The sequence below is a fragment of the Lagenorhynchus albirostris genome, chromosome 9, assembly GCF_949774975.1.
Source record: "Lagenorhynchus albirostris chromosome 9, mLagAlb1.1, whole genome shotgun sequence".
Taxonomy (NCBI): domain Eukaryota; kingdom Metazoa; phylum Chordata; class Mammalia; order Artiodactyla; family Delphinidae; genus Lagenorhynchus; species Lagenorhynchus albirostris.
In genome coordinates, this window is record NC_083103.1 from 77,632,264 (window position 1) to 77,648,011 (window position 15,748).

Consider the following 15,748-nt stretch of genomic DNA (forward strand, 5'->3'; position numbering starts at 1 on the left):
GGATCTAGAATGTCCTGGGGAATTTCTTACTTTTTTTTTTTTTGGCCCCTCCATGTGTGGCATGTGGGATCTTAGTTCACTGTCCAGGGATTGAACCCGCGTCCCCTGCAGTAGAAGCACGGAGTCTTAACCACTGGACCACTAGGGAAGTCCAGAAATCTTACTTTTATTTTATTTATTACTTTTTTTTTACAGAAATCCCTTTAAAAATTTTTTATTTATTTTATTTTAATTTATTTTTGGCCACATTGGGTCTTTGTTGCTGCGCGGGGGCTTTCTGTAGTTCCGGCGAGCGGGAGCTACTCTTTGTTGCAGTCGCGGGCTTCTCCTTGCAGTGACTGCTCTTGTTGCGGATCACGGGCTCTAGGCGTGCGGGCTTCAGTAGTTGTGGCACATGGGCTCAGTAGTTGTGGCTCGCGAGCTCTAGAGCACAGGCTCAGTAGTTGTGGTGCACAGGCTTAGTTGCTCCACGGCATGTGGGACCTTCCTGGACCAGGGCTCAAACCCGTGTCCCCTGCATTGACAGGCGGATTCTTAACCACTTAGCCACCAGGGAAGCCCAGATATCTCTTACTTTTAAAAAATGTTGGTAATTAACTAAAACATTTAAACGTACTGTGGTATTTTTCTAAGAAAAATCTTACTTGGGAAACTGGTGAAATTCAAATAAGGCATATAGATTAACAGCATTGTATCAGTGTTACTTTCCTGGTTTCTATGGTTATACGAGGATATGTAAATGCAGGATATGTGAGAACTCTTATTTTTATGTTTTCTCTATGTATAAATTAATTGCAAAATAAAAGGTTAAAAGAATTAGTGAAATGCTGGAGTCCAATTCTGTGCAAGCCAAACATAATACCTCTGCTGGCCACCAATTTGAGCCTTCTGGTTTTCATCTGGGATTTCTTGGCCTCTGCAGTACCTAATACAGCACCTTGTATGTCACAGACATTCAGTAAATACTAGTGCTCTGCTTTGGAAAAAATGTTTAAAAAGAGATCATGGTGTTACATCTATGAATTATTTGACTTTTAATATTGTCTTTTTTTTTTTTAACAGGTTTTACAAAAGAGACGAACTGTTCTACTTCTAGGTTTATTCCAGTTTTTTCTATAAATCAAAACATCTCAAAATGGAGGCCTAAAACTCTTAAAAGGGACTTAGTCTAATCTCCGGGAGGTAGTTTTGTGCATGAATAAACAAAGTAGTTAACAGGAGTTTTTGGTATCGAAAGAATGTTAATTTTAAAAATATGATTTGATTATAAGAGGTATAACTATAAAGTAATAATAAGTTTGATTCTGATATTGATTTGTGGATATAAAGAAATGATTGTAGCTGGGACATATTGTTGAACTACTTTTCTCAAAGTTGGCCAGGCAGTCTCCCACTGGCTGCTGTGTAGAATAGAAAAAAAGTACCTGTGTTTGGTAAAGATTTTAAAATGAATGACAGTTATCTAGAACAAAGAGTTAATATTCAACCCTCTGCTAAATTAGAGAAACATGCATATAAAACCTTTGGCATGTTAAAAGATTTCTGCAATGACAAAGAAATGTCAAGAATAAAACTTTTTGATAGGTGCAACAAATTTAGAGCAAGTATGAAAGATAAACGTGATGATTGGTAAAGAAATTAACCATTTATAAAGACTGTTGATATTTTGAAAGTCAAAACTTTAGTTTGTTCAAATGGGCTGTTATTTCTGAGAAAAATTAGAATGAGAATGATGAATGGATGGTTACATTTTGGTAAATGAACAAACTTATTCCAAAAGAAAATTCACACAGAGACAGTAGTAATACCAAGAAAGAAAGGAATACTGAAGTCAGACATAATAATTCACCTCTGAGGGCGATTATCACTAGTATTTAGATATGTTTCTTCTCCCACCTGGAAATAAAGCATTGAAGTCTGCAGTAAAAAGCCCCAACATATGTGGGACCCAGGAAGCATGCTTGCAAAACACTTCTAGAAAAAAAAACCATGTTGACTTGTTTATTGGTTATTACTAACATTATTGACACAGAACCTACTGACTAATAGCTACTTATAATTGAGAAATTCTGAATTTTGAGATCTCTGCTGTTCAAAAGAAGTAGATTGTGACAAAATAAATTTATTATTTTTTGTCATGATAAATTCTGGTTCAAGGTATGCTATCTGTGAAATAATTTCTGACCAAAGCCAGATTTTTTTATCCATCTTTTTTTTTTTGATTATTTATCTTAGCTTGCAGACTCAGCACTCTGACTGTTGACTGTTTTTAAAAGTAAATCCATTATCAGGAGATTTGATTTTGGTTCTCAACAGCATGAAGCTGAGTCTAAAAGACCAAGTGAGCAAATATATTCATCTCTGATAATTTATTTGAAATGCAATGTTTAATTTGCTAAGATCTAGTGGTATTGCTATGACTAAGCAATCAGGTACCTATCTATGGGAAGTAATTATTATTTAATAAATCTTGAAACCAGGTCTTGAGATGTAGGAACCAATTCTGTTATTACTTAAGCTCTTTATTTGGAAGAAAATTTTGAATTGTTTTGTTCTCCCTAATAAAATGGTTGTAGGAAGAAAAATTAATTTGAGCAAGATTTTGGATAGACTATTTCATTGAATTTAAGATGTCATCATTTGTAAAGCACACCATTATTTTATGTACCTCTAAGAAATAAAAATGCTGTTAATTAAAATGTGACATGCCATTCATTAATTGTAAGATACCTCTCCATAGCAGAGATATTAAAACATGCATCTTAGAATCAGTGAAATATGATAGTCCATTCTTTTCCTCTTTCGAGGTAGGTCTTATGCTTTTTTTTTTTCTGGCTACAAAATTTCACAATTTAAAAACAAAATAAACATAGTTTGAATATTTTTGTGTGTATAGAACGCTTACACAGCATAGCTTTCTGCCAAAACAAACTAGCTATGTGAGACATTTTATCTTCAGGCTGACTGGATGTCACTGAAGCATACTAGTGGAGAGGGTGACCTACCTGTGGAGATATCTGACACTAAATGGCATCTTGATGACCTAAAGCACTCTACACTTTTATGAAGGGTTTTAATTTTCATCACAAGGTACTGTGTAGCATCATGTTTACGTTGTATGCAAGAGTATACAGAGGTGCAGGTACATAATTGGCCCTTAAACTGTATCAATATAGGATTTAGAATCTTGCCATGCTATAACCCTAAATGCATAGAAGAAAAAAGAATGAAAGATTTCCTGTTCTAAGTGTTCAGTCTAGTACTAAAATTAATAAAAATCAAAACCCATGCACAAAACTACCTCCCCAGAGAAAGGCTAGTCCCTTTTCCTCCCCATCCATTTCATTATGAACATAGTAGAAAATAGCGTATTCTTATCAAATTTGATGAAAAGTGCCAACATATTTGAATTGAAGTATGACTTTTCGTGTGAGCTGTACCGAATGTCTACCTATTCGGCTTTCCCCGCCGGTGTTCCTGTCTCAGAAAGGAGTCTTGCTCGTGCTGGTTTTTATTATACTGGTGTGAATGACAAGGTCAAATGCTTCTGTTGCGGACTGATGCTGGATAACTGGAAACAAGGAGATAATCCTATTGAAAAGCATAAAAAGTTGTATCCTAGCTGTAGCTTTGTTCAGAATCTAAATTCAGTTAACATCTCGGGAGCCACTTCTCAGCCTACTTTTCCTTCTTCAGTAACAAATTCCACGCACTCATTACTTCCAAGTTTGGAAAACAGTGGCTGTTTCAGTGGCTCTTATTCAAGCTTTCCATCAAATCTTTTAAACTCTGGACCAAATCAAGATTTTTCTGCCTTGAGGATAAGTCCCTACCGTTGTGCAATGAATACCGAAAAAGCCAGATTACTTACTTTCCAGATGTGGCCATTGACTTTTCTGTCACCAACGGATCTGGCAAAAGCAGGCTTTTACTACATAGGACCTGGAGATAGAGTGGCCTGCTTTGCCTGTGGTGGAAAATTGAGCAACTGGGAACCAAAGGATGATGCTATGTCAGAACACCTGAGACATTTCCCCAACTGCCCATTTTTAGGAAGTCAGCTTCAAGGCACTTCAAGATACACTGTTTCTAATCTGAGCATGCAGACATATGCAGCCCGCTTCAAAACATTCTGTAACTGGCCCTCTAGTGTTCCAGTTCATCCTGAGCAGCTTGCAAGTGCAGGTTTTTATTATATGGGTAAGAAACTTAATCTGATAATAAAAAACAAATATTCAACATGTGTTATCTCATACATTTTAGTGGTCAAATTATATGTATTCATAAGTTTTGGTCCAAAATTAATTTTAGGTCACAGTGATGATGTGAAATGCTTTTGCTGTGATGGTGGGCTGAGGTGTTGGGAATCTGGAGATGATCCATGGGTGGAACATGCCAAGTGGTTTCCAAGGTAATTATTGTGAAATTTTCTTTGCAAATGTGTGTGATTATTGTGAGAGGAGTTATATGTGTTTACCTTACAATCAACTGTTGATTTATTCTGTCTTTGTTTCAAAAATACATTTATGAATAAATTTAGGAGGGATTACGTAGAAAAATAATTACTTAAAAGGTTTCGATGGAAAGTTAAGATAAAGAGGAAATAATTTAGGGTTTCTTTGTGTGTGTAATTAATATATATACATGTATATTAAAATAACATATGCTCATTATAAAACCAAAGTTACACATTGTAGGAAAGTAGGAAAGTACAGAGACAAAAAAAAATTTAAATGTCCAGAAACCTCACCACCTAAAGTTGACCACAGTCACCATTTTAGTGAACATCCCTCCAGAGACATCTCTTTATGCATATGTACATATATACATAAATGTATACAATTTTACATGAATTAGATATATTTACTGTTTTGAAACTTTTTTCAGTCAACATGTTTTGAACATATTTCCATTTATTCAACACTCAATAATATTAACTGATTACCTATTATCAAGCACTATTGTAGATGCTTAATATACTCAGTTGAACAAAACCAAGACTCCTGGTCTCATATGCTAGACTTACAGCAGGAGAGGACAGACAATGAATAAAAACTTAATAAATAAGTTATATAGCATGTTGGAAGATAATAAGTGCTATGGATAAAAAGAAAAAAGGGAGCTTGGGTAAGGGAGATCAGAGGCACCAGACTGGTTACAATATTAAGTAGGATCATCAGAGTAAATATAGACCCATCTCATCTGTTTTGATCACTACATAGCATTTTGTTGTCATGTCTTACACTTTTGATTATTCTATACTTGTTTACACTCTCCCTTTTTTACTAAAATCAGGTAGCCTATAATTTTTCATGGTCAACACTTTTAGTATTTTTAGTGTTGATTACTAAACTTAGTATCCTAACATTTGCATTATATAATTTTTTATATGATACTATGTCTTCATTTATAGCAACTTTGCACTCCCCAAATATTTCAAATTTCAAAAATTATGAAGATTAAAAAGAACACCTTACATAGACATTTTTAAAAAGTGCTGCTAGCTTTCTATTGTGGTAATTTTGTGAATATATAAAAAGAACAGTAAATTTGCTTTGGTGGTGTCATGAATTCATTTTGTACTTAAATTTGACCATGGATATATAGTATCTAGAAACTACCAAACTTGTGAATGTCTGACTTCTTAGAAAATGTGTTAAGCTTCCTCATTCTTTCTATGCATATTTTCAGCTTTTAAACATACAAAGCTTATGTATGAACAGTATCATTTATTAGGGAACTTTCTACCTGTCTCCTTGGCTCATGAATGTTCAGAATGTTTTTAGGAATCTTAGAATAGTTGAAGAGAGCAGCAAGAACCTTGGGGTGGAGACAGCCTTACTTATCTCAGTAGACTGAGAGCCTCACAATCCTTATCCACATCAGCCTTGGCCGGGTACCAGTTACAGCCTTCCTCTTGCTTATATCATCTTACCTTTGAGTGCAGTATCTCTTATCACTTCCTATATGCTAAATGAATAGTCAAGTGGTTATAATTATGTTTATGTTCACTTGAAAGATTTAGCAGTCTACAAATGACCAGATTAAAATAACCCCCCAGATTTAATTTTCCTTACATTTTAGGTGTGAGTACTTGATACGAATTAAAGGACAAGAATTCATCAGTCGAGTTCAAGCCAGTTACCCTCATCTACTTGAACAGGTAGGGACAGTTTTTTTGTTTTTTAAATCATTCATTAAATTGATTTTCTGATAAATTATTTTCTGATAATTACAGAGAGTAGTATTTTAGTGAAAAGACAAGTCAATTTAAAAATACATTTTCTTTTTTCAACACCCAGCATGATCTTAGAGAGTGCTATTCTTTGGATAACAGCAGATCCATAATTAGAAACCTTCTGAAAAATAATATTTAAGTTATGTTTCTGAGTATTTCTCCAACAAAGTTGCAATAAATTAAATTATTTGAGGAAAAAATTGACTGGATAGTAGCATTTAATAATTTTACTATATAAATTTTTCTTAAAAGGATTTGAGGAAGATAATTGTATTGCTCTTTCTAATCTTCCCAGAAAAGCAAGTAAGAACTTAGAGAATAGTTTGAGGGTCAAACACTTCCTAGCCACAGTCAATGGAAATAAAGGGTCCAGCTTATCCCAAAGGAACACCCAGAAAATGGAAGATCTTTGGGATGATAGGCAAACAGTGATTGTCTTACAGGTCACTGAAAAGGTGTAGCCCTTTTCCTGCCTTAATGAAAATGGATTTTATTTGTTAATACACACATACACACGCACACACGAAGAAACTCTATTAGTTTATGGCCTACAGAATTGCTGTTGAATGTAAATGAAATTTTGCTTTTGACATAAAAAAGTATGTTGCCAGTAAACAAGTTAGTTTGCAATAAATTGAATAAATTAGGTCTCTTGATTAATTTTTATTGCAATGAACAAGATAAGATTTACATTTTAATTTATATACATTTTTTTAGCTGTTATCTACTTCAGACAATCCAGAAGATGAAAATGCAGAGTCACCAAGTATGTATACTAATAATAATTACTGCATTTAAATGTTAGAACCATTTGATACTGTTAAGATTGAAAGTTGATAATTATAATAATATACATTTATATTATGAGTTATAATTTACAGTGAATTTTCAAATACATTATTGGTATTTTTCAAATTTTAGTGCATCTCATAATTGCCTGAGGAGCTCTAAAAAATATTACAGATTTCTAGTCTCCACTTTAACCCTACTGAATTGAATCATAGTATCTGAAGGTGGGGCTTGAGCATCTATAGTTTTAACAAGCTTCAGACATCCAGCCTAACCCTTGTTCTCAGACCAGTGTGGGAACAGGTGCACTATGACATTAGATTGCATACATATTCTTTCTATGAAATGGAGAGAGCAGAAAATAATATTCTCATTTTTCAATAGGTACTCAGAGGCTCAGAGAGGTTAAGTGACTTGTCCACCACCTTAAACTTGAAAGGTGATAGAGCCAATATTTGAACAAGCTCTTCTCCCTTATCTAGTGTTAAATTCAGTTCAATAAATATTTGTTGTGCTTCTGCTATTCTGGGGAAAGAATAGACAACAGGATAAACATAACACCTGCTCTCATGAGCTAGTGGTCTAAGGAATACAGGCAAATACACAGATAGGAGAACAGTGTGGAAAGTAAAGTGTTCTCTGAGAGCACATGCGGGACAATTAGCCCAGACTTGGAAGATCAGAAAAGGCTTTCCAGAGGAAGTATTTGTCTTAGCACAGAATCAAAGGGAAGAATAGTAGTTAACCAAATAACAACGGGAGGAAAAGAATATTCTTGGCAGAGAGAACAGCACATGAAAGATTTAAGTAACAAAAGAGAACAGGAACACTTGAAGAACTGAACAAAATTCTGTATCGCTAGAAGTAGGATTTGCAAACAGGTAAATGAATGAAGCAGGCTAGCTTAAGAGTGGTCAGCACTGTAGGCAGAATTTGACCCAAGAGCCATCAGTTTGTGGCTTCTGGGATAGAAGGCGAATGAGTAAGTGGCAAGAGATGAGGCTGAAGGGGTAAACAGGGTCCAGATTGCATAAGATATTGTAAGGCACAGTTGAATGTTATCCTAAAAGCAAAGGAATCGTTGTTGGAATTTAAGAAGGAATGTGACACATTCAGATTTTTGTTTTTAAAAAGTCATTCTGGTTACAATGTTGAGAATGAATTAGACAGGAGCAATAGTTTAGGAGGCCATTGCAGTAATAGATATGAGTGATTACAATTGGCCTCTTTCAAAATTATGTTAAACATATTTGATTTAGAAAGCTCATTTGTTCGTTCAACATGGGGAAAAAGGAATCTCAGTGCTGGTGGGGATGATCCCAACATTGTTTCTTTCTCCCACTCATATTTATGCCAGATAATGCATATTTTGAATCTGAATACAATATTCCATATTCCTATTTTAGTGACTGAACATGTATATCGTTATTTTAAATCTAAGAAAGGTAATACAAAATAGTACCTACACATTTTCTGGGCCTTATGTTTTTGATATTGTAATAACTCGCAATTTAGAAAATATACAGACTATCCCAATATGTGTTAAATTCTTTATTCCATATAGTTATTCATTTTGGACCTGGAGAAAACCATTCAGAAGATGCAGTCATGATGAATACACCTGTTGTTAAAGCTGCTTTGGAAATGGGCTTTAGTAGAAGGCTGATAAAGCAGACAGTTCAGAGTAAAATCCTAACAACTGGAGAGAATTACAAAACTGTCAGTGATCTTGTATTAGATTTACTTAATGCAGAAGATGAAATGAGGGAAGAGGAGAAAGAAAGAGCAACTGAGGAAAAAGAATCAGGTACACATATTTACTTACAGTCTCCATTTCCATAAGGATGTCACTGCACATAAGTTATTGAAAATATAGTCAATGCAATTGGATTTTAAGTTCAACGTTCTGCATTTGAATTATGAAAACTTTCTTCACATTAAAATATATTTGAATTTCTTATTAGTAAATTGAAAATATAAGTACATATATTGAGTGAAAGCATTTCACAGAAAACCAAAAGTTTCCTGCTTTTTCTTAATTTCTATTTTTATTCTGGGTAATTGACTGTGTAATTATTCATGGCACATTTTTGATCCCAGACTAGTTGCTCACTCCTCTTTGCTATAAATTGGGGTGGGATCAGGAACAATAATTAATTTTAATATTAGTGTAACAGTGTGTCTCAGCCTGTGACTGTAAATTAATGTACAAATTATGATTACATTTCCTATTTGCCCACACAAGAACTGAATTCCCCTTTGGAGTGTCCCTGTGTTATTTAGGGGAGCTCTAAGACACTGTTTCACATTCTCCCAAGACAAGTTATCCATGCCCTTCCATGCTAGCCTTGTCTGCTCCCTGTTGCCTCTACTGTGTTGAGGCTCATCCCCTCCTCTGGATGAGCATGTTCATTCTAATCTGGTTGCTCCACTGCTATCATCACTCTGGCCTGGACAAAGAGAAATGTTGGTCTCTCCTTTGCCACTCCTTCCAAAGCATGGACCAGATCCAAGAGTCCTTTCAACACAACTGAAAACAGATTACAATTTTTAACAAGCTCTTACTGGAGATTTAGGGATAACAGAAGGGCATTACATCACAGATGGCAGTTGACAGCTATAACTGTATGTGGCCTCTCTTGGTGCCCCTAAGCCCGTCCTCATGAATCTCTTGGCCCAGCTCCTGATTCATCTCTGTGTAGCTCTGGCCAGTTTTAACAAATGACTAGGAAAGTCCCAAGCGGAGCTCAGGCCCCCAAATATCCACAAAGCCCAGAATGAGAAAGGTTTGCCCCATATCCTTGTCCAAGGCCATCTGGGACCTCTTCCTTCCCAGGATGTTGACGGTGAGATTGTTCACTCCATTCCCGGAAAAATCTACCCTTGGCCAACCCAGACAAAAATATCAGATCACAGTAATACAGCATCCTCTATTTACCAAAGTGTGAATTATTCAGTTCTACATGTCACCAGTACAGCAGCAACATAGTCCAAGTTCATCTTTGCCCAGCCAAGTTCTCCTTTTCATTGTGAAGTGAAGATAGGGCTGCATGTCCTTTCTGTAGTCCTCTCAGTCTTAACCACTGGTCATCAGTGAACAACTGCTCAAAGAAGAGAACACCCATTTCCACAATTGTTTATAGACCCTATGAAGTCTAAAGTCTAAAGAAAAATACTTATTTTTCTTCCAAAAAAAAAAATCAACAGTTTCCAGAGTTGACTCCAAGTCAACAGTATACAATAACTTGCATTGTCAAAAATATCCGTTAGCTTCTCAGCTCACTGTTATATCCATACTACCTAGCGCAGTATCTGTATATAGTCTGTGCTCAAGAAATATTTTTTTGAATGACAATGAAAATACTTAACGTTTACGTTACTGATTACTTTATAGTTTCCCAGAACAGTAGGTGAGTGATTTCTTGACAGATGTGTAAATAAAGAGGCAACTTAGGATTTTTTTTCCAGGATAAAAGAATATGCTTCAAAGGTTTATTCAAGTCTTTACCTCTTATAAACCGGAATACAGTCTATGACTTTGAAGTGAGACTATTTTCTGCAGCTACTAGCAATCCAGTTTTAGAAATCTTAAGAATTTCAGAGAACTTCTTACATTAGTTTAAGTAAAATGTAATTAGAAAAATTAAAAATTAAAAAATTAATATACTTTAACATCAAGTATAAATTATATTTTAATTTCCTAAAATATCACTACTTCTTAACCATAGATTACTTAACAATATGTTAAATTCTAATTCTTCCATCCCTCTGGCTGTTAATTCTTTGTTCCTACCGCTGTTTAAGTTGCCGAGGCCTGATGGTTCATTTGTTCAACAGGTATTTGTGGAACATTGACTTTGTGCCAGACACTGTTCTAGGTCCTGATCCTTTTCTCATTTATTCTCAGAGCTTCAATTCTCTTCAAAATGTGTATCTAGAGCCTGGACTTTCTGACTAAGCACTGTTTTTTATTTCTTATTAAACAGTTCTATTTATATGTCCTATTATTTGACAAAGTCAGAGTTTCTAAAATCTAATGATCATCTCCCCTCAAATAATTCTTCTTTAAACAGCCCAACTTCTCTTTTTATTTTATAGAAAAGCTTTATGGATCATGGTAAAACTATATGATAGTTAATTAATAAACTTGGAATCATAAGTCATATTCCAAAAAGATAATAAAATTGCAGAGTTTCAAATATAAAATATTTTACCACTAGATACAAAATCTAGACCTGGAAGAAGAATACGGAGATCCTATAGGACAGGAAGGTATTGACAAGTAGGATTTATTTTTCAAAATGCTGTTAGTGCCTTTCCCCCCTTACTATAAAACATTGAGGTAATAGCAATATCATGTCTAATTTTGGGAAATAATAATTAATTAATAATTTCATCTTAAAATGGAATTTTAAAGAAGTTTTATGGGTGACTGATAATTTAAGAAATGTTCTATCATTTTAATTCCCTTGATTTTGCCTTTCCCCACTTTGACTAGAGTGGATTAAAATTTCAATTTTATTTGGTTCTAAGTTTTATTTGGTTAAAGGATTGGCAGTATTGCAGAATGGTAGAGAGCATAGATTATGAAACCAAATTGCCTCAGTTTGACTTTTGCTAGTTGTGTGTCCTTCAGCAATTTACTTGCCTCACTGTACCTCTATTTTCTTACCTGCTAAATCAGGGTACTAGTACCTACCTCAAAGGGCTGTTGTGAAGATGAAATGAGTTAATGCATGGAAAGTGCCTACCACAGTGCTCAGTGTTAGTTCTTATTATAAGTAGAGTTACTATCAAGCACAGGGCATCAGGTACCCCCAAAGCTAGCAATCAACTTCAGTGCCAACTGATTATGAATTATGGTTGTTTTCATTCAGTTATATGTGTATATGTGGAAGGAAGTTTGTGGGCAGAGTTTGAACGTGATTGTGTTTGTGTTCTTTTCTATAAAGATGACCTATCATTAATCCGGAAGAATAGAATGGCACTTTTTCAACGTTTGACTTGTGCGCTTCCAATCCTGGATAGTCTACTAACTGCCAGAGTGATTACCGAGCAAGAATGTGATGTTATTAAACAAAAAACACAGACATCCTTACAAGCAAGAGAACTGATTGATACTATCTTAGTAAAAGGAAATTTTGCAGCCACCATATTCAAAAACTCTCTACAAGAAATTGACCCCATGTTATACCAGCATTTATTTGGTGAGTGCTGGAAAATTACTTTTGGAACTTCCTAGGTCAATTGAAAATACGCTTTTATTAATGATTTGTGATTATTGAAAATAATTCAACCTAATTTATAAACTATTAATTGTACAAAAAGATTGAAGGCTTTCATTGCCTTGACATTATGAAAATTATCTATAGTATTTGGGCAGAGTCTACACTGTTAGTTTAAAAATATATATTCTGTGACTAAATATTGTTAACCTTATTTGTCATAGTAATGCTTTTGCTTTTTCTCCCTTAGTGCAACAAGACATAAAATACATTCCCACAGAAAATGTTTCAGGTAAAATAGTATTAATAATTTAAATCAGTAGAAAACATTGTTTTTTATTTTCTTGGCTTTTCATTGGAGGAGAAGCAGCAAATTGCCTTTTATTAAAATTTTTTTTCTCTTCTTAGATTTACCAATGGAAGAACAATTGAGGAGACTACAAGAAGAAAGAACATGTAAAGTGTGTATGGACAAAGAAGTGTCCATAGTGTTTATTCCTTGCGGTCATCTAGTAGTTTGCAAAGATTGTGCCCCTTCTCTAAGAAAATGCCCTATTTGTAGAGGTACAATCAAGGGTACAGTTCGTACATTTCTTTCATGAAGAAGATCTAAAACTTTGTCTAAACTTTAGAATTAGTGGATTACATATATTGTAATTTTAACTTTGATACTGATTTGGTTTCTTTAAGATTTCTTATTTATTTACAACAATTTTGTTTTATATAAATATCTAAAACATGAACATACATATTTTATGTAGCATGGGAATGATAGGCTTTTGTTTTTGTGAACAAAAAACAGGAATAGCACTATAAGCACAATACTAAATGAAAATTTCAGCACTATTGAAATTGTAAGTGAAGTAAAATTTAAGATTTTGAACTGAAGTTTCATAGTTTTAAATATTTTGGAGTTGTATTCAGGATCAGGAACATGGATTCTCTTGCTTTTTCCATCAATGTCCTATACACAGAAGGTCTTGATGTTTGTTGAATGACTTTTTCGGGACATGATGTTTTTGTAAAGAATTCTGTGAGGAACATTTTAATAAATCAATCAAAATTACGCTTGTTCTTAATACCTTCATTTCTATGGTAATCGGATAGTTTACTGACTCCCAGCCTCCTTCCATACCTCCCTAAGACCTCTTGAATATTGAACTACAGTTTAGATCCCTTTCTGTAAGATGCTTCTTCATTTATACTTGTAGAGCACAGGGGTCAACCACACCTGGCTTTAATCTATAGGATTTTATAGGATGTCTGAGTCAAAATCAAATAATCTTCCCAGTAAATTTCTTTATTCATTTGTCTGTTGATTCATTCAAGGAAGTCTCATGCCTGCCCTACCCATTGGGAAAAGCCCCTAGTTTTATTCTCACCACTTTGGTATTAATTCTGGGACTTGAAAAGTACACTGGTTAGCAGCGTTTGGAACAAACAGCTTGTTCTCATAAATCAATTTGTTCTGTACTGCCAGTGCAGAAAAATTTCCTCCTTTGCATTACTTTTTGGTACTCAACATGCCCAATTCATAATTCTCTATCCTTTGCTTCCTGTAGAGTTTTTAGGGCTTTAAAACCAGAAGTGACACTATAGTTGGGAATAGACTGGAGAGACAAGCAAAGGCCAATCATCTAAACCAGTTCTAGATGTCTGCTGGAGTTCTACAGAAAGATTAGGAACCAAGCAAGAGGGGAGATTCCATCTCTTCATTCTGATGCTGGGAGACTACTTAGGATGCAACTGATTTTGCCTCTTTGTTAGAAAATTCAGTTGGCTAGCCTCATGTAACCACAGTGTCCTGCTGGAGTGCAAGGCTGAATCCATTGTATTATTGCTTAGGTGATTTGTAACTCAGCTTTAAGATAAATACTTAGTGTATACCCTTCTTGCAGCAGCTATTTTTTATCTGGTTCTTAGTTCATACTACACTTAATATTTGAACTTTGCCATCTCCACTGTGAAACTCTTGCTCATTTCTCATTTTGGTAATATATGTATAGCTAACATAACCAACTTATTTATCCAAATATTTTGTTATTTGCCTAACTGTTAGTTAAATTGAAATTTTGTTTTGGAAAAAAAAAGTCACTGTAGATAATAATGGTAGCTTCACTTGCTGATGTCATGTCAGGCATTAGGCATGTTTTTAGGTGCTTGACATGCATTCATTCATTTGATTCTCTCCAACTTCATCCACCATCCAACCTGGCCTTCAGTCCCCAGAATTGGGTAGATAATTTAAACCTCAATATACAATATATAATAAGCGTTATAATTCAGAACTTTGCAGTGGGCTTAATTTCATACTTAGGTTATGCTCCTCATAACTTCCATTCATTCTTTTTATCCATTTCCTTATATTACTTGATACTATTAGCCATTAAATTCCTTTGCAGTCACAGACCATGTCATTCAAACATCTTTACCTCCTTTTGATGTCTTGCACATCATAGTAGATAGTGTGGATGTTTACCATGTAAGTTCCAGTCAAAACTATCAGATGGAATGTTTAAGAGATTCACTATTTTAGAAGCAACACTATAGTACGCTTGAGACAAAGAGTATTAGTAGGTCAGGATTACTCATTCTTTTAAAAACTGTGCCGACCCCTACCCTTCTAGTAAAGAAGAGATAGGCAAGGTCTAACCTCTGGAGTTTGTACCGTGCAAATACAATAATAGGTATTTTGCTCTTTATCAGATTCTGACACGGCCCTGTATAGTTTTCAGCCTCATTTTCTACCACTTTCCTCTTGTTCAATATATCTCAGCTACCTTGGCTTTCTTCAGTGTCTAAATAAACATGGCAAGCTCTTTTGCTTCAGGGTCTTTGACTGGACTGTTCTTTCATTCACTCTTTCCCTGACAAATTTCTACTCATTCTTCAGGTCTTACTTAGCTTAGATGTTACTTCTTCAGAGAGGCATTCTCTGACTTCCTCCATCTAAATTATACCCCTTAGACTGTCTTTCTGATGGCCTATTTGTTCTTTTTCTTCATGACATTTACTACAATTTGTATTTATACATTTATTTATTTAATGCCATGTTCTATTGTCAAAATTTCCGTAAGAAAAAGAACTATGTGTTTTGTTCACCAGTACGTGTCTAGCACCTAGCTCAGAGCCTGACATAGAATAGGCCCTTACTGAAAAAAATGAGTGAATAAATGACTTTCTATGAGTGGGGGTGGGATGTGAGAGGGAATTTCTTCCTCCTTAATTACCACTGTTGTTAAAGTAATAAGGCAAAAAAGTAAAGTAATAAGTAAGAATCATGGGCCAAATTCTGCACTTCTTTAAATATCAAAGGGAATTTTTAGCAAAGAGCAATCAACTTAGTTAGAAAAAGATTTATGGGGGCTTCCCTGGTGGAGCAGTTGTTGAGAGTCCGCCTGCCGATGCAGGGGACACGGGTTCGTGCCCCAGTCCGGGAGGATCCCACATGCCGCGGAGCGGCTGGGCCCGTGAGCCATGGCCGCTGAGCCTGCGC

The 15,748-nt window shown here is 35.0% G+C and overlaps 1 protein-coding gene across 1 annotated transcript; it reads left to right on the top strand.

Annotated features, from left to right (window-relative positions):
* Positions 1–2,214: 2,214 nt before the first annotated feature.
* BIRC3 (baculoviral IAP repeat containing 3) lies at positions 2,215–13,318 on the top strand. Its single transcript, XM_060160280.1, has 8 exons — positions 2,215–4,200; positions 4,312–4,411; positions 6,085–6,163; positions 6,956–7,004; positions 8,592–8,834; positions 11,980–12,234; positions 12,503–12,544; positions 12,661–13,318. Exons 1-8 carry the CDS (start codon positions 3,348–3,350, stop codon positions 12,852–12,854), a joined length of 1,815 nt encoding a protein of 604 aa, XP_060016263.1. The 5' UTR covers positions 2,215–3,347; the 3' UTR covers positions 12,855–13,318.
* Positions 13,319–15,748: the final 2,430 nt, after the last annotated feature.